This window comes from Typha latifolia, chromosome 3 (genome assembly GCF_019914945.1).
Source record: "Typha latifolia isolate L0001 chromosome 3, TyphaL0001v2, whole genome shotgun sequence".
Classification (NCBI taxonomy): Eukaryota; Viridiplantae; Streptophyta; class Magnoliopsida; order Poales; family Typhaceae; genus Typha; species Typha latifolia.
This window is the reverse complement of record NC_133088.1, coordinates 1,816,912-1,839,604: the sequence shown is the minus strand read 5'-3', so window position 1 is coordinate 1,839,604 and position 22,693 is coordinate 1,816,912. Positions and strand designations below refer to the sequence as shown.

At 36.9% G+C, this 22,693-nt stretch overlaps 3 protein-coding genes and 1 long non-coding RNA gene across 5 annotated transcripts; 1 reads left to right on the top strand and 3 right to left on the bottom strand.

Moving 5' to 3' along the window:
- Positions 1-3,880: 3,880 nt before the first annotated feature.
- Positions 3,881-7,038, bottom strand: LOC140783642 (protein neprosin-like). Of its 2 annotated transcripts, none has more exons than XM_073130584.1 (7): positions 6,544-7,038; positions 5,951-6,037; positions 5,601-5,858; positions 5,300-5,464; positions 5,126-5,179; positions 4,743-4,889; positions 3,881-4,553 (listed from the first exon to the last, which is right to left on the bottom strand). In XM_073130584.1, exons 1-7 carry the CDS (start codon positions 6,700-6,702, stop codon positions 4,176-4,178), a joined length of 1,248 nt encoding a protein of 415 aa, XP_072986685.1. In that variant the 5' UTR covers positions 6,703-7,038; the 3' UTR covers positions 3,881-4,175. The 2 variants fall into 2 exon arrangements, with proteins under 2 accessions (XP_072986685.1, XP_072986684.1); XM_073130583.1 differs by having other exon boundaries at positions 5,951-6,040; positions 6,544-6,985.
- Positions 7,039-9,623: 2,585 nt separating this feature from the next.
- On the bottom strand, positions 9,624-13,278 carry LOC140785100 (uncharacterized). The gene is made up of 3 exons (XR_012108372.1): positions 13,204-13,278; positions 11,809-11,994; positions 9,624-9,663 (listed from the first exon to the last, which is right to left on the bottom strand). It is a non-coding gene; the product is annotated as an uncharacterized lncRNA (long non-coding RNA).
- A 1,024-nt stretch (positions 13,279-14,302) lies between these two features.
- Positions 14,303-19,339, bottom strand: LOC140784773 (adenylyl-sulfate kinase 3-like). The gene is made up of 7 exons (XM_073132319.1): positions 19,011-19,339; positions 18,714-18,860; positions 17,744-17,893; positions 17,442-17,560; positions 17,273-17,357; positions 15,995-16,041; positions 14,303-14,570 (listed from the first exon to the last, which is right to left on the bottom strand). The coding sequence occupies exons 2-7, from the start codon at positions 18,838-18,840 to the stop codon at positions 14,472-14,474; spliced, it is 627 nt and encodes a 208-aa protein (XP_072988420.1). The 5' UTR covers positions 18,841-18,860; positions 19,011-19,339; the 3' UTR covers positions 14,303-14,471.
- Positions 19,340-19,430: 91 nt separating this feature from the next.
- On the top strand, positions 19,431-22,359 carry LOC140784772 (uncharacterized). Its single transcript, XM_073132318.1, has 3 exons — positions 19,431-19,688; positions 20,996-21,064; positions 21,626-22,359. Exons 1-3 carry the CDS (start codon positions 19,431-19,433, stop codon positions 22,205-22,207), a joined length of 909 nt encoding a protein of 302 aa, XP_072988419.1. The 3' UTR covers positions 22,208-22,359.
- Positions 22,360-22,693: the final 334 nt, after the last annotated feature.

Below are 22,693 nucleotides of genomic sequence, written 5' to 3'. Positions count from 1 at the left end.
TCATACGTTTTGTATTATGTAATGTCACCAAATTAACCTAACAAGACACTTTAATTGTGCCCCTTTAGGTGGAGTCATTCATGGAAGCTGTTAGTTAGGTGAGAATCTTGTGTTACCCTTGGAAGGAGCTAGACTGGTAGGCAGGAGTAGCCCTAGCTACCACTAGCTTGTGCCAGTATATTGGAACTAGGATTCTCCCTAAGCTGGCAAAGTTGCAACAAAGATTATATATAAATATATTAAATAGTGTATAGTTCACTTAGAAAAGCTGGATTCCCATAATTTGCATGCATAAATGAGTAATCCAGAAGTCTTATATGGCATAATTTTCCTTTGGATGCTTATTGTTCATTAGTCCTGGTGTTCTTGTCTCTCATAGTATGATTCTTGTTTGATTGTTGTTAATTTTATTTCACCTTGATTACTTTTTTTTTCAATTAATTGATGTTTTCTTGTTTTCAATTGTCTCCAGTATTTCTTTAGTTTCTCTTTCTTGTTTTCAATCATCTTTATCGTATGCACTGTTATCTGCATATGACTTCCATGATAGGGTGGTTTCAGATTTACTGCAGTAGAAGTAACTCTCTCTGATATTTGGATTCCATATTCATTTGAATGTTCTTGATTTCAACAAGTCGTCCAGTAATTATATATTCATTAAAGGATCCGTTTGCATATTATCCAGTAATCAAATTCAAGGTCCTCGAGGCTACTCTCTATGATTTATTTCTTTTGTTAATAAGATTTAATATCTAACAAATTCTGCATGAAAAATATGGAAATGAAGACGTTGTGAAGTGAATGCCAGAAATTATTGTAATTAGTATACCATATGTTTCTTACACCTGGTGTCAAATTAGACATCTGAAATCTGGGCATATCAGTATACCATATGATTAATTTGGACAAAATTCTTGCTTGCAAATGTATAATTTCTGTTTTCTCGAGATTGAGTATATATATATATATATATATATAGTTTTCTTCTTTGTTTCTGTACTTGTCGTTCTTTTCAGAGTATAAAATGGACAGTTTATTCAGTTTGTGGAGATTGTCATAACAAAACTGGAATCAAAAGACTATCCAGAGAATTATTCAGGTGTTTGATATCATAAAGAGAGATTATTTTCTCGATCTGCATTTTCTTTTCAGAAAAGTGAGAACTTAATAATGTCTTAATTAAATCGATACTGTTGGGATTTAAATCTACATGAGCCTATTTGAGCCCTATCCTTTGAAAGTTTTTGCATATGTTAGCTGAATGATATGCACAGAGGATATAAACAACAGCATTTTTGGGTTTCTCGACTACTGGGATTTCGAGTTTAAAAGACTGTTAATTCTAGTCGTTTGTTCAATTAGTGGTATTCTTGCAGATAGATTCTGATGTATCTTCCTGCTGTTGGAAGATAATAATAAATTCTTGGAATTAGAGAAATTAGTATAATATATTAATCTGATTAAGTGCTTACTAACAATTTTCAGCAGCAGTTCTCTGCTTACATATCACTTCTTCAGTTCACCAGTGGTTTTGAATCCTAACTGCGTAGATATTGAAAACATTTGTAGGCATGCTAACAATGTCATTCCTAAAATTGGGATATTGGGTGTATAAATAATACCAACAACACCAATTTTGCCATGCTCCATCTCATTTCATTATTCCCATCTCCAGCTTCCTCCCTTCTTCCTCTTGTTTCCTTTTTTTTCATATACTCATCTCAACAAAGCAACCAATTTTTCCATTCATTTCCACCGCATCAATGGCCATCATCAATTCTCTTTCGCCCCTTCTCTATATTAGTGCTCGGCGTTCTTTTCAGGCAAATTGAGGTAGGTAGGAAGGCACGGGCCAGATGATAAGACCTTCCAACCTTCAGGTAGGCCCTTCTCAAGCATTCATGGATCTTACTACGAGCCTCATTCTTATCCAAATAATTCTAACAGTTTTAGCAAGAAAAGTAGTTCTAAGAACTTTAAGAAAAAAGCAGCAGTAACCTTTTTCTCTTTGTTCCAAGGTTACTCTGCTTTTAATAACTTCATTAATCTTGCGGGGCCGGTGGAAATTAGGGTTTATGTGATTAGATTGGATAGGGTTCGGTGTGGCTTCTTAATCTTTTTCCTCTTCATATAAATTAGCCATCTTCATCTGGGGTTCTGTTCATACACCTCTTTCTCACTTTGTTCAACCAGTGGTGGTCTCAATCTCATAGACAAACTCTCCGTTCGGGTTTTGAGGCAGGTTGGTCGGAGTATCTTTGAGTGTTGGGATCTTTTGTTAGATGTGTCCTGGGTAATCCTATGCATAATTTTTACTCTCTCATGCATAATTTGTAGAAGATGTTGAGCACAAGAGAGAGGATACTAAACTTTCGCATCAACCAGCTTGAAGAAGCTAAAGTCCTTGGTGTGGTTGGATGGTAGAGCCGTCAAAAAAGCTCGCTAGCTCATCATGAGTATCATAAACTTAGTTCGAGCTCTTAATGAGTTGACCAGAGCTAAGTTTTTAGGTTTAAAAATTTAATTAAGTCGAGCCAAGTTAGAGTCAGCTCGGCTCAAATAGACTTGATATGTTATATGTGAGACGATATTATATATATAAAGACAAACATATGTTAGTAGCACAACTAGTTAAGGCTATTCACTTTTGCTATTTACTCCCCTAAATGAATTTCTATTAGGCGGTGGGGCAGAACTTACTTTGCTTTCAACCTATTGCTCTGTCTAACATTTGCTACAAACCTGGTTAATAGTATTAGACAAGGTGACATTCTTTATCCTTATTTATTCATCTTGTGTTCTCGAGTGTTTTAATCCCTTACAAAGTAGACGGTTTCATTTCTGGTTTCCATATCTCGGGTCAATCTTTGTATCTTTCTCACAGTTCTTTTCTTGTGTTGATGATGTTCTTATTTTGCCAAAGCCTTGGCTTCTAATGCTAGGAAAACCATAGCCATTTTGGACCAGTATCGTCTGATGTCTAACCAGAAGGTCAATGTGTCCAAGTCCTCTGCTTATTTCCCCTCTCCCTTGGCTATTTGGGACTAGAAATCGGATCTGTAGCAGAATTGCGCACAGCTTAGACAACTCTTGCCCTGTGCGTGAGCTTTGTGTGGAAATTGCTACTAATCTTCTCATCTAATTGCAGGTTTGCAACTGAAATTTAGTGTCAGATTGGCAGTACCCATCACTGCAAATATGATTCGGGTTTACTTTTGCATTGGATTGGCTTGGCTAATGCCTTTTGCATGGAGTCATTTGTATGCTGCTACTAGAGCTGATTAATTTCTGGCTGTCTCTCCAATTGAATCTCAAAGGACTTGGCAAATTGTCCTTTTTTTTAATACCTCTGATGAGGTATTAGCTGGGATAGGGTAAAGCCAACGAACGGGTGCTCTTTAACCTTAACACAAAAAAGAAAAATCAAAAGCTCTACCAGTACGAATGGTAAAATAAGGAGTTAAAAACTCTCCGGCATCAACGGTCGTCATCAGAATGAATCCAAAAGCTGGCAGCCAGACTCTGCTTATCCGCCATTAGGACTGCACTGCGGAATTCAGAGTGGAATTATGAGTTCGAATCCAACAAAAGCTCTACTGTGTGCCATGTGACTGGAATCATGATTGTCCTCCCCTCTGCGAAGAGATGCTGGTGACCCATCACCCATCTATCCATCCATCCATCTATCTATAAAATATGGAGTAGTATCCCCTGTATATATATATAGTAGATAGTGGCTGTGGGGATAAGATGCTCTCTTAAAATAAAGATCAGGAAACTATAAAAAGTTTTGGAACAAGTGGAGAAAGCAACCATTTCTGCAGTGAAAAGGTGAAGCAGCATTGTGAGAAGCCATGCATGCACCAACAAACTCTCTCTCTTCCATGAAATCTTCCTAACTAATGGATTTTACCATGCCCATTTTTAACAAATTACACAAAGAAAGGAGGACGAGACAAAGAAAACTATCACAGAAGAGACAACAGGCCTGTTTCTACTTCAGAAACTTTGACCGTGACGGGGAAAGAGAAAGCAAACTAAAATCCCTGAGGAAGAAGAGAACAAATTCACATGTCAACACTGCCTACGAGTAAGAAGAGGGGGCTGTATTATACTTCAATGGTACAAGAGGTGGGGATGACAAGAGAGGTGGTGGTTAGAGTTTTTTGTTTTTTCTATGGACAATTGGAGCTTTTACCAGGACCACCATAATAGAAGAAAGTCCCCCAATCACCATTGTTGCCATTCTGCACGTCGTAGCAGTTGGATTGCTCAGTGAAGGTGCCGACTCCTTTGGGTGCCTTTAGATTGTTGGAGCCATCAACTATCTGAATGTTTCTGAAGTAGCTTGCCTTGCCAAATCCTTCTTCAGGGAAGTGGCCACTGCCCATTTGGGTGGAGGTGTGCTCACCATCTGGTTCAGAGTTCACAACTTCACCTCCCCACTCTATCATGGATGCACTGTCCGCCAAGTAGGAGAAGAGGAAGGCAGGCCAGTAGCCCAACACATAGTCATTTCCAAATTGCATCCACCAGTTCCCTTCTTTCGGATCCTGACTCATCAAAATATAGCCAATTGAGTTTTAGCAACTAGATTGATCATGGGGGATGAAGCAAATTGTAATTGTTTACATTTGACTCTGATGTAATGTGCATGAGGAAGAACAAGAAACAGGTGGGCAGAGATTCTCTGGTACTTTGATCAGATTATATATTAGTTGCATGTGAGGCTTGCAATTTACCTTCCAGACCAATATGCTGATATCATATTGGGAATGACCATAGCCAGAGAGAGGGTAGATGCTGGCACCCATTGCAATCTCACTGTTTATTTGAATGAATCCAGAACATAGTAAATTGTAGCAGCCTGTTGCTTGATAAGCATCACTCTGATTCCATGGAGAAAAAAAAAAAAATATATATATATATATATATTAGAAGTTACTCAAATTTAAAGTATAAGAATACAGTATCCCATCAATTGATGGCACGAATATCTGCAGCTCTTCATCGCCAAATGCCAACACATACCACATACTTTTCAAAGTGGTAGGGAATAAGAAGAGAAAAATAATACAAGAAACTCAAATGATAAGGGACGATGAGCAGGAACGTTTAAACTCACAGTCCAGTAAGTAAACAGCCTTGTGTTGTTATCCCCATAGAGGTCTGGACTGACCTGAAATATTTGTAAAACCCAAAAGCATAAAAATAGCAGAAATTAATGCATGGCAGTGAATTTTGATAATTGACACAATGAAAATTGTTATGTATATATCCAAAGGCTGTGACCTTTTACCTGCCACCCAGCTTCAATGCTATTAAGGTCTTCTCCAAAGGAGCCTCCTAAGATCCAGAGCTGAGACAAGCTGAACTCGTTGGGCTGCTGGATCTTTGGTTCCCAAACATTTATGGTTGCCTTTGCTCCATAATACTTATCTCCCTCTACATAAGCTATTGCATGCTACTCAAAAAGACCCACAACAAAATAATGGATTTAAGGATGAGAAAAGAAAAGGATAAGAGATAAAGGAAGGTAGTGGGCAAAAGAGAACCACTTCGTTATAAAGCAACTCTTCTACTTTAAGAGAGCTACAGACCTGATGGCCACTCTCATTGAGGAGATCAGGATCTACAGACACAGACAAGGGGTTTGGGGTGCTCCTGTGCCTCTTCTTCCCATATCTCTTTATAGAGCTGGCCCTTAGTATGTCATCCTTCCTTGTCCTCCTAATGGGTATGGTGTTCTGTGGGCACCTCCCATTCTGATGCCACAGCTGAGACATAGGCTTGGCCTCCTTAGCTGATGCAACCTTGTTCTCATCATATAATCCTTCTGGGTGGAAAGCTGGCCTCATCTGAAGGTGTCACACAATGCAGGATAAAGCAAAGAAATTACTGATCAGGAACAGTGGAATTGGGAAGGGAAATTGAAGGTAGAAGGAGATACCTGAACAGTGTGGTTCTTGAGGAAGGGATGATCAAAGGCTGGCTGATGAGATACATGCACGCAGTCTATGATATCTCCATCTGGACTCTTTTTATTTAGACGAAAGAAGCAACAAAAAGGAAGAATTAGCAGTTGAAAAACCCAAGCAAGTCTCAAATTGAAGTATTGCAGGACTGAAGCAATATGGAACATTTGCTATTGAAATAAAGAGAAAAAGTTCAATAGAAAAAGAAAAAAAAAAAGCATAGCAAAGTCCGATCTTTCCCTAAGTATTCTCGAATTGCGAAGTATAAATCAAATCAAATCAAAGAATAATTTGTGGAACTAAATATAAAAAATAAAAATTATTAAAGCAAAAACAACTAGCCCAAAAACTTTACCAAAAGAATAAAGGGAACAGGGAAAACCCAAATAGACCTAAATCATGAATGCCTTTACCAGAGGAAAAAAAGGCACCCTTTTCCATTAGCGAAAGCATAAATGTTTCAAAAAAAAAAGTGACTAATTTCCTCTAAAGTTCATGGACCCAAAACAACCACCTTTCTCTTGAAAAATAATAACCCAATAATAACTTTACCAAAACATTTTCATACCTCAATGCTCTTGACCGCCGGCTTGTTCAGCCGCTTCAGGTGCCGATGCACCTCTAACCTCTGCCTCTCCACGAGCGACCTACCCTGTGCGCATGATAAGCAGGCCAACATCACCAAGATCCCCACCAAGCCACGGCTCACGCTAATGTGCGCCGACATGGCTCCTCTGCTCCCCCCTCTTCTCCGCCTTTAAACAACCAAAATCCAACAGTCTTTTCCCCCCCAAAAAAACCCCTTCTCTAACAGAAATCACCAAATAAATCGCCACTCTAGCACCATTTCCCACCACCCAAATGCTTCTAAGCGCTCTTCCCGAAGTATCCCTTCGAGGGCTATAGGCTGGAGAGAGAGAGAGAGAGAGAGAGAGAGAGAGAGAGAGAGAGTGATTCTAAGTGTGAGGAGAGCGGAAGAGGAGCTCGTCGGTCGCGCTTTGGGTATAGCGTTGGGTGTAGTAAAATGCCGTCTCGTGTGTCGTTTTGTTTACGGGGGGAGAGTGGTGGGTGATGGGGCCGGAACTAATATATTGACGATTTTGCCCCTCACACCCTACGGCTTTTGGGCTGCACTCGGCCCCTGTCATTTGCCCAAAATGACCTCGCTCGTGGCAACGCCTCTGGCGTACGGGATCCGGGTGGACGGCGACGCTCGGCACGTGTGAGTCGCATTGGATTCGAAATCGTTCGCCTCTCTGCACTCACGTGCTCCCCATTCCCCCACCGGTTAACTTTTCTTTTTTCCCTTCACCTTTGTAGATATATATCTACAACACAACGGTAATTAATTTTGTTAGCAGGTTAATAAAACAAGACCAAATAATTATTTGTTTTTTAAATCTAATTTAAGAGCTCAGTAGGCTATATACTAGGAAGTTACAACAGCTAATTGTTTTCCAATATAGAATATTGGAAAATATTTTTCTTGATTTCATAATTTTATCTAGTCAGAGTCAGAGTCAGAGAGTGGTCAAAGTTTAGCTGACTGAAATAACGTTGTCGTTGGAAGTGGGCCGTGATGGAGAATCCACAGGACGGCAGGCACTAGTCATGCAGAGCATGAGGCTTTACCACCATCTCGGTGCAAGTGTTCTACTCTTGGTGATAAATTACATTCAGACTTATATTCTAATCATATACAAACCAAAATATTATATATACATATGCACCAGGATTGTTAGGATGGGAAGTCGTGGCGTAAATAATAGATAAATGATAGCTTCATTAAAGCGGTTGGTGTAAGGCAGACAATATATAATGCAAAGATCACCTCTATTTTTTTAAAGTTTTGTCCATAAACGTCTAATTTATTTTAAAACTTATATATGATATGTCTTGAAATCGTTCTTCTAATCTGTAATTTTTAAATATAAATTATTATTAGTTTAACGACTTATATAAATATTATAAAACTATTTAGAAACTTAAGAAGTCCGAGAAAAAGTTTTACATAAAAATGACTTTATAGCTCAACAATTTCTGTATAAAGTTTATAAAAAAGCGAATTATATCAGCAATTTTATAAGTAAATTTAAAATCGTAAACTCTTGTATATAAGCAAAGATCAATTGCTCTCCGTGCATCTAGAAACCTCTAAGGACCAAAAATATCGGACGGTTGTGATGATCGGAAGGAAGGACATGCGTACATTGCCTTTCTGACGTATATATAAATAGATAATTAAATATTGATGGTAGGAAGAGCCCACCCTTGTATAGGACTATAGTCTCTATAGTGGGGTCTTTTGAAGAGCCCAGTGGCAGAGGTGTAAATGGGTGCGCCGAAGACAAACATACCGAATCTTTGGTAGGTGTGGGCTTTGACGCCGTACATCTTGGCGCAAAAATTTACGCGAGCTTATCTTAGTTACGTTTAATAGTTAATGCGAGTAAACGTGGGATTTAACGACAGAGATAAATAAACTTGTCCAACGTGTAGAATATGAACGTTGCAGAGGCTGACTGGATGTTTATTAAAATAAGATAGCTTTAGAAATGATAATAATTGACCTTTTGACCAGAATGTGGCATAAGTTCTAAAATTATTTTATTATTTTTTTAATTTTGAATATTGATAAGAAAAGAGAGAAGTGACTGTGTGTATACTAAATCAGTACAACTCTCACTATATTAAAATAAGATTATATATATACATATTACTTTGTGATCTGTTTAACTTACTTATTACTAACATATGATTAACTAACTATCTCGTCATCTATATATATATATATATATATATAAACAGTAATATATAAAGTTTTGCTCCTTTCACCTACACCTGACCAAGACCATTAAAAGGATACTTCAACTCCAGTCACTCTTGTGGTTGATTGTTCCATTTCTTATCTATCACCGTTCGAGGTTTCCATTAAAGATGAAAAAGAAGTTAAAGGGAGCATCACTAATTAGCATATTTGATCACAGAATTATAGACCCAAATAAAATGACATAAATTAAAGTCTATTATTTGGGTCATGGCGGTCCCCAACTCATTAAAGTCTCACATGTGCGCATGAGCAAGAAGATGCATTGCATCGCAAGAGTTAAGCTTCATAGCATATAAACAGTCTACCACCAAACCTAACTTTATCTAACCAGTAATCATCATCATGCATTTTAACCTTAAACTATGTATAATGATTCGAAGTTCGGGTTAATTTTCAGTTTTGAACTTTGAAAACATAAGACAAATTTTTGATGAAAAGTGAACAAATAAGAGTAATGGACAATTGACTATATGTGATGATTTAGATGACGTCAAATTTAAAGCTAACAAATATAAATTTTCTTTTCTAAGTAGTTGCGAATTGAAGAGTTAAATACTAGTCAAATATACTCCACAACGGAACAAAGCTAAGCACCACATACACATTTAAGAAGCGGCGACGTCAACAAAGTACATTTGACAACTGATGATATGGCTACAGAGTAGTGAGTAAAGCAACAACATGAAGAGTTAAAAGTCTACCTCATAATTGAAGGGTGATGAAGATGTTGACGATTACCAACCATCATATCAAATACACTCGGCTAGAGGTAGCTTCCACGTGCCATATAATACCCTTCCCTGTTTGTAAAAGTTGGACTCTAGTTGACCTTGTGGGGGTATGTACAGTATAAATTCACTATCCAGAAGTCAATATATAAGCATGGGATATATATATAGCATTGTAGAGATCTACAATATAACTATGATGCAATAGTCATATTCGTAATTGCAACTACATTAGTTGTCTAATGCTCAATATATATATATATATATATATATATATATATATATTGTAGGGTATATACAAACAAACTTCCAAGATAGCATACAATAATTGGAAGTAGAGATTCTTCAAACATGATTCTTATCAGTAAAGGTTTGTCCAATTGCATATGTTTTAAATTAGATTGGTGTCACAATGTGTAATAATTTAGACTAATATATCTTATCACCCATCAACCTTCCGTTTATGGGCCACGGAATATATTAGCTGGAAGCACCGTCAAGTGAAAAGTGTCTCTAACTTGTATAAAGCTACATTCTCCCTTATCATGATGTCTCCTTTTCAATAAGAAGGCAACTTTACTAAACCTTTCCCTTTGATCACGTGCACCTACCAACATCCATCACATGATTACTACCACCAACCCACTATTGCCACCCGACTTCTTGGGCCACTATACATTAAGCTCATCCTCTCCCAATTAAGCTCATCCTCTCCCAATTATTTCATGCTATCATCCTTCAAAAAGAGTTAATTATATTTAGACCTCCTAAATTATCATTCTTATCCACATAATTTTTTGTGAATCTTTTTTTTTTTTTTGACATATAGGCAACTATCTGAAAATATCTCGTTCCTATGACTTCATAGATAGAAAAGATGAATACGCCAAAATACCTGTAATAAAATTTCTCTCTTTTCTTTTCTCCAGAATATAAAAGATAAACATATCATATAGCTGTTTATACGGCTTATACATACTAATTTATAAATGAAAAAAATAAATAGAAAAACTAATAGAAGGAATGCTTGAAATATTTTTAATAATTTAAAAAAGTTAAGTAGAAAAAAAATAATAGTTCAAGAGATCTAAGTGTATCTATTTCATGTGATAAATCTACGTAGCAATTCTTTTAAAATGATAAAAAAAAAAACAACCACCTATGCATCAACATGCTTGTGATCGACTTATGTTTGGACATGACAATTGTCTTAGCATAATAATTATCATTTTATCTTAAGCATGCTACATAAGAAAGAATAAGAAAAAACCCACTTCCATCTTTGTACATTTGGGGTTTAGGGTTAATTTACCCTCTTCAAGCTCTCCAAGTAGTATTTTTTGCAGACAATAGAACTAGTTCCATCTCTCAATTTGTTCCTTGCTGTCCTAAGTGTGTGAGCTCCATATCCTGAGCATGTCATTTTTTGGTGGCAGCCTGGCATGGCAGGTCTTTACTGCAGTTCTCACTAATTTGATCTCCACAAAGCAACAGATTCAACCTTTGGAGTATATCTTACTCCTCTAACATTTTCTTTTCATGATTCATTAAAAGCTTGCAAACAACTTGCCCTTATCAAACTACTGTTTTGGTGGCCCCTCTATGGCTCCATATGCGCCATCTTATTTGGTGGTTGGATTGGGCCAGGATTGACATAAGATCTTAGCTGATGGACAAACATGGCTTAGTGGGTTTGCGCTAAATCCCAAAGCAAAAGGCATGGCCCTTGCTCGTGGGGCTAATGAACAAAAGAAGGGCCTTAGACCAGACAACAAGCATATATAAAACAGTGCAATGCTTGCGTTATCATTATTCTTTTTTTAAAAACAATACACATGGGTTGGTACTGCCCTTTCCTTCAACTTAGAAATTAAAACCAATTGTTCAACCTCTTGTTTTTATAGAGTTGGGTACTTTTTCCTACATCCTGGAGAAGTTACACAAGAAAAAGAGGTAGAAGAGCATCTCCAAATTTCTGGATACTTCTCCTTAAGCCTTGGCAAGTTGAAGCATCTATAAAGATAAAAAAAAAAATCATCTCACAGATGCGGTTGCAATCGATATCTTTTCTCAAAAAGACCATTAAGAATTGATATCCTTAACAGTCGGGAGGCATGAAGCCAACTCAGCATTGACCCTGACTCAACAGCGAAGTCTAGAAAAGTCCAATGCATGGATGTGATGTGTGTTATTGTCTACCATGATGGTGTCTAGAACTGACAACTGGATGACAAGTAGTTGACAAAGAAATCAGAGAGAGGGACAGATATCTTACATTAGAAAAGAAGCTTCTCACATCTCCCGTTGGTCCTTGAACAGGACGTTAATGAGCTTGTTCTCTCACTTATGGGCTGCAGCATCATTTGCTGCAATTTAATCCAGTTACTCCAATTTAATAATGAAAGGTTGATATACTTCATGGTATGGTCCTCTACCCAGTGCCTGTGCTCTCCTTATTCACCTGCAACAAGTGTTGAACAATAAGTTTTTGGCATCAATTTGCACAAGTTGAAAGAGAAGAGAGAAAACACGATCTAAGTCTTGAAGAACAGAGTTAAAAATATACAAAAAAAAAAAAAAAATAGGTATTTGCAACCCAAAGATATCAACTTATCTATCTGAATAGCAGGAACATCCCATATGAATTAATGCTCTCTAGTTGCTCAAGATTGAGAACAGAGTGTGTATGAAAATTCATGTGTGATTATTCAGAAAACTAAAATAGGCTTACTTGCAGCCTTACAGGTAACAGACTTAATAATACACCAACAAAGACAGTTTAATCTTTGTGAAATACGTTAGATACATCTCTAACCATCACATAGATCAAGAATATTGACTTGAACAAAACTCAATTTCTAATTAGCTTCCATATTAGGAGTCAAGAGTTATAATAGAAGCACTGTGTCTCTCCAATTCGAGGCCCATTTAAACAGCCAATTACAGCCTTGACTCTGGTTATGTTAATATATCTATCTCTATTCATTGAGTGTATAATTTGTTAGTAATGCTGATTCCATGACAACTAATAAAAAATGAGAAGTAGCACTTATGATGTGACTCATTATTATTATTTTCCATCATATTAAATGTGACTGATGGAACTTACTGCTCCTCCAAAAGCTGCTAATGAGTGCTCACTCAAATCATTCAAGTTCTACCGTACCAAAGAGATCTTAACAAATAATGAAGGAATCAAGACTAATTATTTGAACATTCGAACTCATTGGTATTGAGTTCTCCAACCATTTATTCTTCTTTAATATTTATAAATAACCCTTAATTACTTATCTAAAAAAAAACAAACTCATTCATTACAAGAATAAATATATTCAGACTCCTCAACTATTTGCCATATTTATTTAGACTTTCTCGTTTATTTTTTATGGCACATTGATATCTCAAACTATCTAAAAACTTTTTAAATGCCTCTTCTCTTAGTATAGTTCAACTTGTGATAGTTATAGTAGAGCATCGAACCAAACATCACAAGGAAATAGAAAATTACCAATAAGCAAATAATTCAAGGAGAGAAGAAATAGAAGCTATCGACAAAAAGTAGCTTTAGAGTAGGAAAATTGTGGTCTTCATATATTTGAACAGTAAAAAACAAGGTAAGTTTATAGATGCAACTAGTGGCTAACAAGAAAAAAACGAAAACTAAACTTACCAGAGTCAATATATCTTCAAGATAGCTTCCAAATGGCGTTTGCAATGCCTCACAAAAAATTTGTTCTTATTAATTAAGATACAAGAAAAGGACAAGAATCTCTAACAAAGATCAACTTTCCGGCAATGCAAGCCAAAAACTTTTAGCCACTTCATACCACTTCAACTCACAGACTTCGCGTCTCTATCTACAGGATAATGCTAGGTCAATTCCTCTTTAGCCCCGCCATATCGCACCGCCAACCCTCTTTTACCTACACTATCTCTACATTCTACGAGAATCTCATCCAACATTCCACTAGATTATTATCATAGGAAATTAAAAGGTATTCGTAAGAGTACAATTTCTTAGAAATCAAGAACAAAATTAGCACTAAAGAAAACACCTGGAGGTCTTAGGGCAAGTACTCGTGCTTCGTGGAGAAATCCATAGTGCGCTTCAAGCGCTGATTCAGAACATCCACCCACCTCCGGGTCGTAGAGATCGCGAGATCAAGGAGGTATAATAGAGAAGAAGGGATGTGTTACCGTAATTTTTGAGGCGGTTGGAGATGGACAGATGGTTGAGGAGCGACTGCAACCACGACGCCGCCATTGCTCCGATACAAATTTCCCACTTGTGAGACGTAATATTACTAAAAATGATTTTTTTTAGTAACAAATGAATGGAATTGTAATGTTAGTTACTCATTTTTATTTTTGTAATATTTTGAACTATATGACATTGAAATTCACTTTGATTCACAAATCAGTCAAACTTGACAAACTTTTGTTTGTAAACTTTAGCTCGAGAGTTTATCTAATTCGTCCAGTTAATTAAGAACTCGCCCAGAAGTTTCAACTTATTGGTTAATTTATTCTCTATCCTGGACCTTTAAGCTGATAATATTATTGTATATTTATAATTCAATCTTTTTAAAATTAAAGCTCAAATCCGTTATCTTTCCAATATTCATACTCTTTCAAAAGGGAGATGTGGGACCCGGGGTTAAGCATCAATAAACATTAAGACCATCAGCATCTCAAGCCTGTTTGAAAGGAGCCAGCATATAAACTCAATTATCAATTTATCATAATAGTAACAATTATCTATATGCTAATTGAAATCTGAAAGTATTAAAACCTTGATAAACGAATGAATAGTCGTTAATTTTGCACATCTTTCAAAGGAATCTCATACATAACTTATAGAAGAACTCTCTGAAAGGTCAAGGATTGCAATAAATCTATGGTTCTTTGATCAAAGGAAAGCCTTCAAAATACTTTGTACTACTCCTCTAAGAAGCCTTTCTCTTCTAAATAAGCAACAACCTGTCCTGCCATGGCACAAGGAGAGGGGCATGCGCCATTCTCCTGTTGTATTTCTATCTGAAATAACAAAATAGATACCTCCATTACGATGATTCTACATTATAATATTATATGCATGTGAATAACAATAAGAATATATCATGTCCCCCCTTTCTAATTACTCCATAAACCAATGGTATCCAGTATTAGAACGAGATTTTAAAAAGACTATGGATTATGTTGAAGCAAACAACACTTTATGCACGCCACATGAAACTTTAAACAAAGGGCAATCAGACACTGTATGAAACAAACTTTTACCCTATCCGTATGTCATTCCTTTTAAGCTCCTGTGCTAGTGATGATCTTAAAAATGTTTATCTGTTTCTTTATAATATGTACAAAAATCATCTAGATTTGAATCAGGTGTGCTTAAAAATTAAATCTAATTCCATCAAGTCTGCATACCAACTAAAATTTATTTTGTTATTTATCACAACTTTCTGGATAATATACGTGCATTTTGATATATCTATCTAATTTTATGAACACATTATGTTATAATTGTTACTAAGAAGTACAGATTGCATTTGGCATCTGACATATCTTGATAGTTGTTATCTCATCACTGGAGTGCTTCTCTTTCCATTTTCTCAAACAATTGTTTTATTTATCTGCTCTAATACCCTCTCACTCTGCAGATCCCATTGTTCCTCTCTCTTAAAGACTTAAACATTACTGGAGAGAGGTAGGTAGAATCAAGACAATTCTAATGAAAGGGTCTAAATTTTCAGGAAGCTTTCTTGATCTCCCAGAGCCTTTCTTGCAATGCATTGCAGAGTCTCTTCCAACAAAACTCTCTTCTTTTTGGAAATGTCAAGTATTATTGGGCGAAGACCTGTCCATTCACTCCCAGGTCTCTTTGCCATACTTTACCATCACATTATGACAGCCCTACAGCACTTGCCATATTTTTGGATAGTCTAGTCTTAGACAAGCTTTTCGACACAAAAGCATTTTAAAGTTTGTTGCCTTCTAAAATGCATTAGCTCCTAGTTTGCTTTTTCTAAGGCTTTAGAATCATCACAGAACATATGAAGTACACAGCATGCTGACGGAAAGGGTAGAACATGCTTCAGAACTAATTGGAACTTATTTTTAATGATAAAAATTGTCAACAAAATATTTGAACTCCAATAGGCAGACTTTGGCCAACTAACACATGTAAGGCTAGGAGCTTTAATGCTATCTTTTCTTTTCCTTCTTTTCCAAATGAGTTTCAAGATTGTCATCCCAAATACTGCTTTTTCATGACACTACTATTCAGTCAAAAGTTGATAGAACTAGTTTTATAAAACCATATGAATTGGATTGAAATCAGAAATAAGATGTGTCCTTAGCTTTACTTCACATTGAATAGACAAGGGTCCATGTTACTTTGTCAGAGTCCATGTAAGTTTGCACACAACGGAATGACTATTTAGTTATGAGTGGAGATGTACCTCACAGTTCAAAGGTGGTTCATAAGGATCATCAATTCCAGTGAAACCTGAATGCAAAATTAATTAGAATCTACAGAAAAATAAAGTAAAACATGTAAGATAAATTATCATTCATTAAAATTTTAAAAAAAATCCAAAAAAAAATAATCAATGTCAGAATGAGAAATTGAAGAATCTAAGTTATCACAGGTGATATACCAACGCGAAGCAATACGTGAAAGCTCTCAGAGGGTATAGTAAGACTGGAGAATTTTCAAAGAAGACAAATTGAACAACAATAAACAAAAGGAAGATCTCTTAGAAAAAGTGTAAGAAGAGCATTCAAAAGTACGAGAAGATGGTATCAGAAGATGGAGTAAAACCTAGGAAGAAATCAACATATTATTATTTAAAAGGCACATCTTAATGTGATACTTAAGGCATACATCATATGCCTTGATGATATGGCACACATCTCATCCTCCACAAAATAAAACTTTAGATAAGAAAGCACACATCTCATCCTCCACAGAATGTATTAGCAAAACACTTGTGCACTATGACACCCTTCATATAATTTGTTACAACCTACAAATACAACTAGATAGAAGAATGTGAGTACGTGTAATCTTGATAAGCTGACAGTCCAAAGTTCTCTAATCAGTATTGGTAATTCATAACTTGGATTTCTTGTCCCTCGAGTTTCATGTTAAATTAATTGCTGCAATTAATACATGAGTCTCAAGCTTGAAGCTCATCTACCGATTAACTTGATAAGTTGATATATCTCACGGAAATACATTCAGCTTCTAACATCTATGAATAATAAGCTCCACTTAGACAGACATCACAGATAAGAGAACCAAAGTTATCTTGTAAAGCAGTGTAGTGCAATGGTTGGCAAGATTGAGGAGAACAGCAAAGATTTACAAACATGTCAACTTACTGACTTAGCAAATAATATAGAAGGAAAGAATAATGATTAACTTTCATGGTCTGACCCAGAAATAAGAGATTCTATCTGCAATAGATTATCATGTAGCTAGCAGTAACTTGTGGTAGCCTCAGAGGTGGATCATTCCTATTTCCTACAATTACATAAAATTCGTACTTTGTATGTGAACTTCAGAAATCATAGCCAAAACAGCTATATGAAGGGCTTGAGATTCGGTTCTATTTGATGCCTATAAGTTCCAAATGAATATGAATTCTATCTTCTAGGCGTGGTACTCTACAGTCTCAAGAATTCTACACAAATTTCATGTTCATCACCAGGTCTTGAATACATGAAAAGCTCACCTTTAATTTTTCCTGCACGAGCAAGCTTGTATAGGCCCTTTGGATCCCTTGCTTCACATAATTCCAAAGGCATATTCATGTAAACCTACACATACATTAAGATAATTTACACAGTTACTTCAGATGTATTCAATAGGATGCATGGCATGTTAAAGTAAGAATCACTAACTTCAATAAAACTAGTGTCTGGCAATAAAGCACGGCAAGAGTCTCGGTCTATTCTATATGGAGAGATCAAACTCGCCACACAGATTAAACCCGCATCTGCAAAGAGCTTTGCTACTTCACCTGTTTTAAATATTATTAAAACAAAAAGGAAAAACAATAAGAAAAACTTAGTCCACCAAATAATAAGTTTGATGGGGAAAAATCTCTGCACTAAGTAGGACATTTTTGGTTTTAGGAACTCTTTCCTTCTGAGAATGAAATATAAGTTAATATCATGATGAAGCATCTTGGGAACATTCATACCAACTCTTCGTATGTTTTCTACACGGTCTTCTGCTTTAAAGCCAAGATCCTTATTTAGCCCATGCCTAAGGTTGTCACCATCAAGGATATAAGCAAGCTTTCCTCTAGAGTGCAGCTCTCGGCCCAATGTACATGCTAAGGTACTTTTCCCTTGGTAAAGAGAAAAAAAATATCAACAAGTTGGAACAAACAAAAATCAGTAATATTCAAGAATAATCATTTCAATAACATATCAGTGCTTCAAGTGTGAAACTGTAGAACTTGATCCATGCTACATAGTAAATTAGTGAAACCAAAAACCTACAAGTTCAGTAAAGTGCCTCTTTAAGTCACATCATAGCAATGGAAACTCAAAATAAAATGGTACAGGGGAATCCTGAATGTATGCACATAAAGCAAGAAAAGGGCCACCTTAGAATTCCATGTCCTAGTGATTCCCTTGTATACATCAACTTTTCAACAAAAAGAGCGCATCACCATTGTTTATAGATACTCAACACCATCACCAGAATAATTAAATTCAAACTCAAAAACTTGACAAAACCTTGAGTGCAAGAGGGCACATGGAATCTAGAAATTGTTAGATATGTCAGACTAGCATGCAAGACCATGCTTGCTAAGTTCCTAGCTGAGACTTCCAGATCCCTTGTGAGGCATCTAGCAAGTCCCTCAACAGAAACCAGAGGTTGAGAAACCCTATTCCTTGCTGGGAGGTCGGGAGATCGACTCTCCGCAGCTGTGGTTGATGGTTTAATTTGAACGCCATAGTTCCCCCTATCTCTCTAGAAACGTAATAATAATAACAATAACAGTAATTAGTAGAAACATCATTTTGCAATGGTATAAAATAGCTACTATTGTATTCATTCCTACATCAAAATCACAAACGAGATGCAAGGTTAATATCACTACAAAATCTAGTCACAATCATCATACCTATAATTGAAAGAAGAAAGCTTTAATTAATTACCTGAGCCGCTGAGGCCTGTAATCCAAACAACACAACCCTTTTGCTTGAGCAGCTTCTGCCTATCCGCCTTCCCGACCGGGCAATCGTGCCAGAATATATTCGCCGACTTCCCGGCAGCAAAAGACATCGCTATCTTCTCCTCCGTTCCTAAACCCATTCACCAATGCAGCATCAAATCCAATCACAATATGAAAAATCTCACATGCTCTAGGTCTATATGACTAAAGGAACAATTTTGGGGGGGAAATTAACCAAAAAAAGGATTCTATGGAAACTAGAGGAGAAGGAATAGATTACCTTGGGGATTCCAATTCGTCCGCGATCGTGTTTGCAGTGCTCCTCTGCGATCGAGGAGGGAAGAAGAGGAAGTTGTGGTGGTCCGCAAGATTCGGAATCTCAGACAAAATGGGAAGATCGCTCTAATTTTAGGATCCTTGGTATGTTTTATATATGAGCTCTGTTTTTTTTTATTATCGGAAGCAGGTCTTATGCAAAGCTGAGGCAGGAGTTTGCTGCATTCATCCAGTTGGCATCCTTCTGTTGGCTCATATCTTAAAATTATAGATTTCGGACAGAAGTTTGACTCATAAACCGCTTAGTTAACTGGGGAGGATCCTATCCGGCCTATTTTGGCCCAAAAGCCCAGCATCTCAAGATTTCCGACTGAGCTGGGAGGAGACGAGAACGAGCGAGGAAGGGAGAACTGAGAAGAGAGAGATGCAATCTTCCTTCTTGCTTCTACGGCCGAGCTCCTCCGACGGCGGGCGTGGTCTCTTCCTACCTTCCAAGACCCCAATCTCCTCCTTTGTAGGCCTATGGCCCTGGTTCGATGGTCGGAGCAGGAGATCGGCCGACCGGGCCGGCGGCCCAGTGGCGGCTGCCAACGGAGAGCAGGACCACTACGCCGTCCTTGGCATCTCCCGGAGCGCCTCCGTTGTCGATATTAAGCGTGCTTATCGCCTTCTCGCTAGAAAGGTCTCAGCTTTATTTTATACATGCTCGCAGTTAGCGTCGATTTATTCTCGTGTGATATTTTGATGGCTAACTTCGAGTTGGTATCGAAAGGGAAATGGAGAGGTTATCAAGGTAGTAGAAGTTCTTAGTTCGAAGATAGAAGTTTCCACTTTGTTAAAACGAGGATTTCATATCTCTAGGACAACATGAATGATTTGTGGGTATTTGTTTAATCATCGAAAATTTTACATGGGCATGATTTCATATCTCCAAAATGCAATTGTGTAGAGATTTAGAGCTACTAGATATATGGATTGATGCACTCGATTACTTATTCCTGCCTTGTACTTTGGGTGAAGGCATGCTCTTATTAGAAATGCTGACCATATAGTGTAGTGCTTATTAAGATTAGAATCTGAGCATGAACTCACATTGAATTAAAGCATGAACAGAGCCATAGAATGCAAAGCCATAACTGGAGCATCGAATCCATGAATCTTTGATCTTCTCATAAAGAACGTCATAGAATGAATTGATGGCATTTGATAACATGTCCCTATTATAAAAATTTCCTCAATTTGGAATATCAATCATCTTTAATTCCGATTGTATTCGGATGCTGCTCTTCTGGTCATCGAATCCCTAAGTTTTTCACTAGGTGGAACATTTATACCATGATGGAAAAAAGAAAAAAATTGTCATCTGTGTGCCGTGCACTGTACTGTAAGCTTGTGTAATAAGTATTTAAGAATTAAGATTATAATATAACTATTATCTAGAACAGAAGGATAGAATATATATTTTGATCTGAAAATGGAATGTCTGCAAGTATATTCAGGAAGAAGTTAAAAGTAAAAGCAAAATAATTTAACAAAAGAGGCTGGCTTGTCGAGATGTTTTCAGAAACTTTAAGACTGTCAAATGAAGCGCACTTAATTAGAGATGCTATATTTTCAGAAGGTAGACAAAGGAGATATCTATTTATTTATGGTAATAAGAGATTTGAAAATGATTGTGATGAATTTATGTGGTGCTTTAGTATAAGAAACTACAACAAATAGTATGCAGAAGGACAGTAGCTTGTTGATTTATTTGTTTATTGATGGTTTCCTGTAGTCATAGGAAATATTTTGGTCACCAGAGCTACTGAGTATGGCTTCTTAATAGCATGCACATATGAGTATGATCAAGTATGTTGAGATCAGCAGGGTTCTCTATTGCCGGCACTTAACTAGTGAAAAACAATTTTATGGCGCTTATATTTTTAAATTGCATCTGCAAAATACTGTGCTTTAAATTGTTCGCCTTATCACTATGTCCTTTTGCAGTATCATCCCGATGTTAGCAAAGATTTGCAAGCAAACGAGGTTTTTAAGAGCATTCGCTTTGCATACGAGGTGACTACTTGTTTGAAATGCTCATAAACTTTGCATATGAACATGAATAGCTATTTACTTTCCCGGCTCTCAAATTGTTTCTTTTACAAGCTGTTTTGGTGAACTGAAAACACAGATTCTTCATATGCATGATCTTTTTAATCTGAGGAATAGATTAATTAGTATGCATTATGGTGGAACTACTTGTACTTGATCTCTGGTACAAACACTATCTTCTTTATAGAGGCTAACCACAGTGGGTTGCTCCACTCCCTGGACTGCCTTTTATCAGCAAGGAAGAAAAATTAGCAAGTTTTCATGGATGGGGTAGGGTGCAGTAATCACTGTTTTTCTAGTCTGAAAATCTAAACCAACACGCACAATTTACCTAATACCTGTATTCTTCCAAAATGACTACCCTTGATAGGCTTGGTTAAGACTTCCCCGCATCATCAATACAATCTAAGTGCCAGATCGAAGTTTTCAGAAGGCAGTTGTCTGGTAGTTGAGAAATTTTTTTGTTAGAGCATACTCCAAGTATAATTGCTTTTAGTTGATATTTAACTGTCACTTTCTATTTAGGTGCTCTCTGATGAAGTGTCACGGGCTCGGTATGATATGATGTTCCAATTCCCTGGAGCAACAGAGAGGACACAGACAAAGTGGGACCATGATCCTGATCCTGATGAAATAAATCATAGATGGTCAGAACTGAGGAAGCGGATGCAGTATTGGAAGCAGAGAAAGGATGATTCATGGTACTATGAGAGATTCTCATATGAAGAAACCTCGGGCGACGAGAGAGGGTCTTTCAGCGACGTACTAAGATTTGCCTTCTTCACGCTCTTTTTCATGCAGACAATTGGATTCCGCGCAACACTCACAATCTGTGGAGTAACTGCTTTGTTGGACAAGCAGTTGGATATTGGATACAAGACAGGATATATGGTTGCTTGGCTTCTCGGCGGCCGCGGCGGTATTCTTCTTACCCTATGCATCAAATTTGCCAGCTGGCTCTGTGGGAAGAATAGCAGCAGCCTTGTTGCTTTAGTGGTGATAGCAATGTGGGTAGGGGCTTATCTTGCAAAATTCGCTCCCCTTCCTCAGGGAGCTGTGCTGGCATTGCTATACATGTCCTTTAAGCTTCAAGATGATCTCAAGTAATGCAATGTGAATTCCCTCTTGCTTAACGGAACAGTGATTGGAGCGCCATGTTGCTCTCCAGAGGCAATTCATGTGGTGTATATATCTGTTACTCTTATGGTTCAGATGTACAATGAACAGTTTCATCCAATGTAAATATGAAATTTGCAGCATTTACATTAGCACTATTTGTAGAATCTTCAGCTTGGTACTTCTGCCTGTATGACTTTATTATGCTTAGAGAAGTAAAGAAAGGGTAGAGTTTTTCGATAAATAATATTACCTAAGGAAATAACTAAATATGTGGAATTTCTTGGATTAGACTAACTACTGGAGGAAAATATGAAATGAATAGTTGGTTGGACTGATTTGAATGCTGGAAAAGCTAGTGATTTTCTGACCAAATCAAGAAAAAGAAAGTTGATTCTAAGATTACCCATCTGTAAATTTTTCAGTAGTTATCTTAAGAAAATTTTGGTGCATGGAAGACTTCAAATTCGTTCAACA

Excerpts from the sequence above, each read along its gene's own strand:
- LOC140783642 (XM_073130583.1), bottom strand. The coding sequence starts at position 6,702 with ATGTCGGCGCACATTAGCGTGAGCCGTGGCTTGGTGGGGATCTTGGTG. Across the intron at positions 5,859-5,950 it reads TCAAGAACCACACTGTTCAG|ATGAGGCCAGCTTTCCACCC; the intron begins GTATCTCCTTCT and ends TGACACCTTCAG. Across the intron at positions 4,890-5,125 it reads GGCTGTTTACTTACTGGACT|AGTGATGCTTATCAAGCAAC; the intron begins GTGAGTTTAAAC and ends CCATGGAATCAG.
- LOC140784773 (XM_073132319.1), bottom strand. The coding sequence starts at position 18,840 with ATGTCTTTTGCTGCCGGGAAGTCGGCGAATATATTCTGGCACGATTGC. Across the intron at positions 17,894-18,713 it reads TACAGGCCTCAGCGGCTCAG|GGAAAAGTACCTTAGCATGT; the intron begins GTAATTAATTAA and ends CTCTTTACCAAG. Across the intron at positions 17,358-17,441 it reads CAGACACTAGTTTTATTGAA|GTTTACATGAATATGCCTTT; the intron begins GTTAGTGATTCT and ends ATGTATGTGTAG.
- LOC140784772 (XM_073132318.1), top strand. The coding sequence starts at position 19,431 with ATGCAATCTTCCTTCTTGCTTCTACGGCCGAGCTCCTCCGACGGCGGG. Across the intron at positions 19,689-20,995 it reads ATCGCCTTCTCGCTAGAAAG|TATCATCCCGATGTTAGCAA; the intron begins GTCTCAGCTTTA and ends GTCCTTTTGCAG. Across the intron at positions 21,065-21,625 it reads GCATTCGCTTTGCATACGAG|GTGCTCTCTGATGAAGTGTC; the intron begins GTGACTACTTGT and ends CTTTCTATTTAG.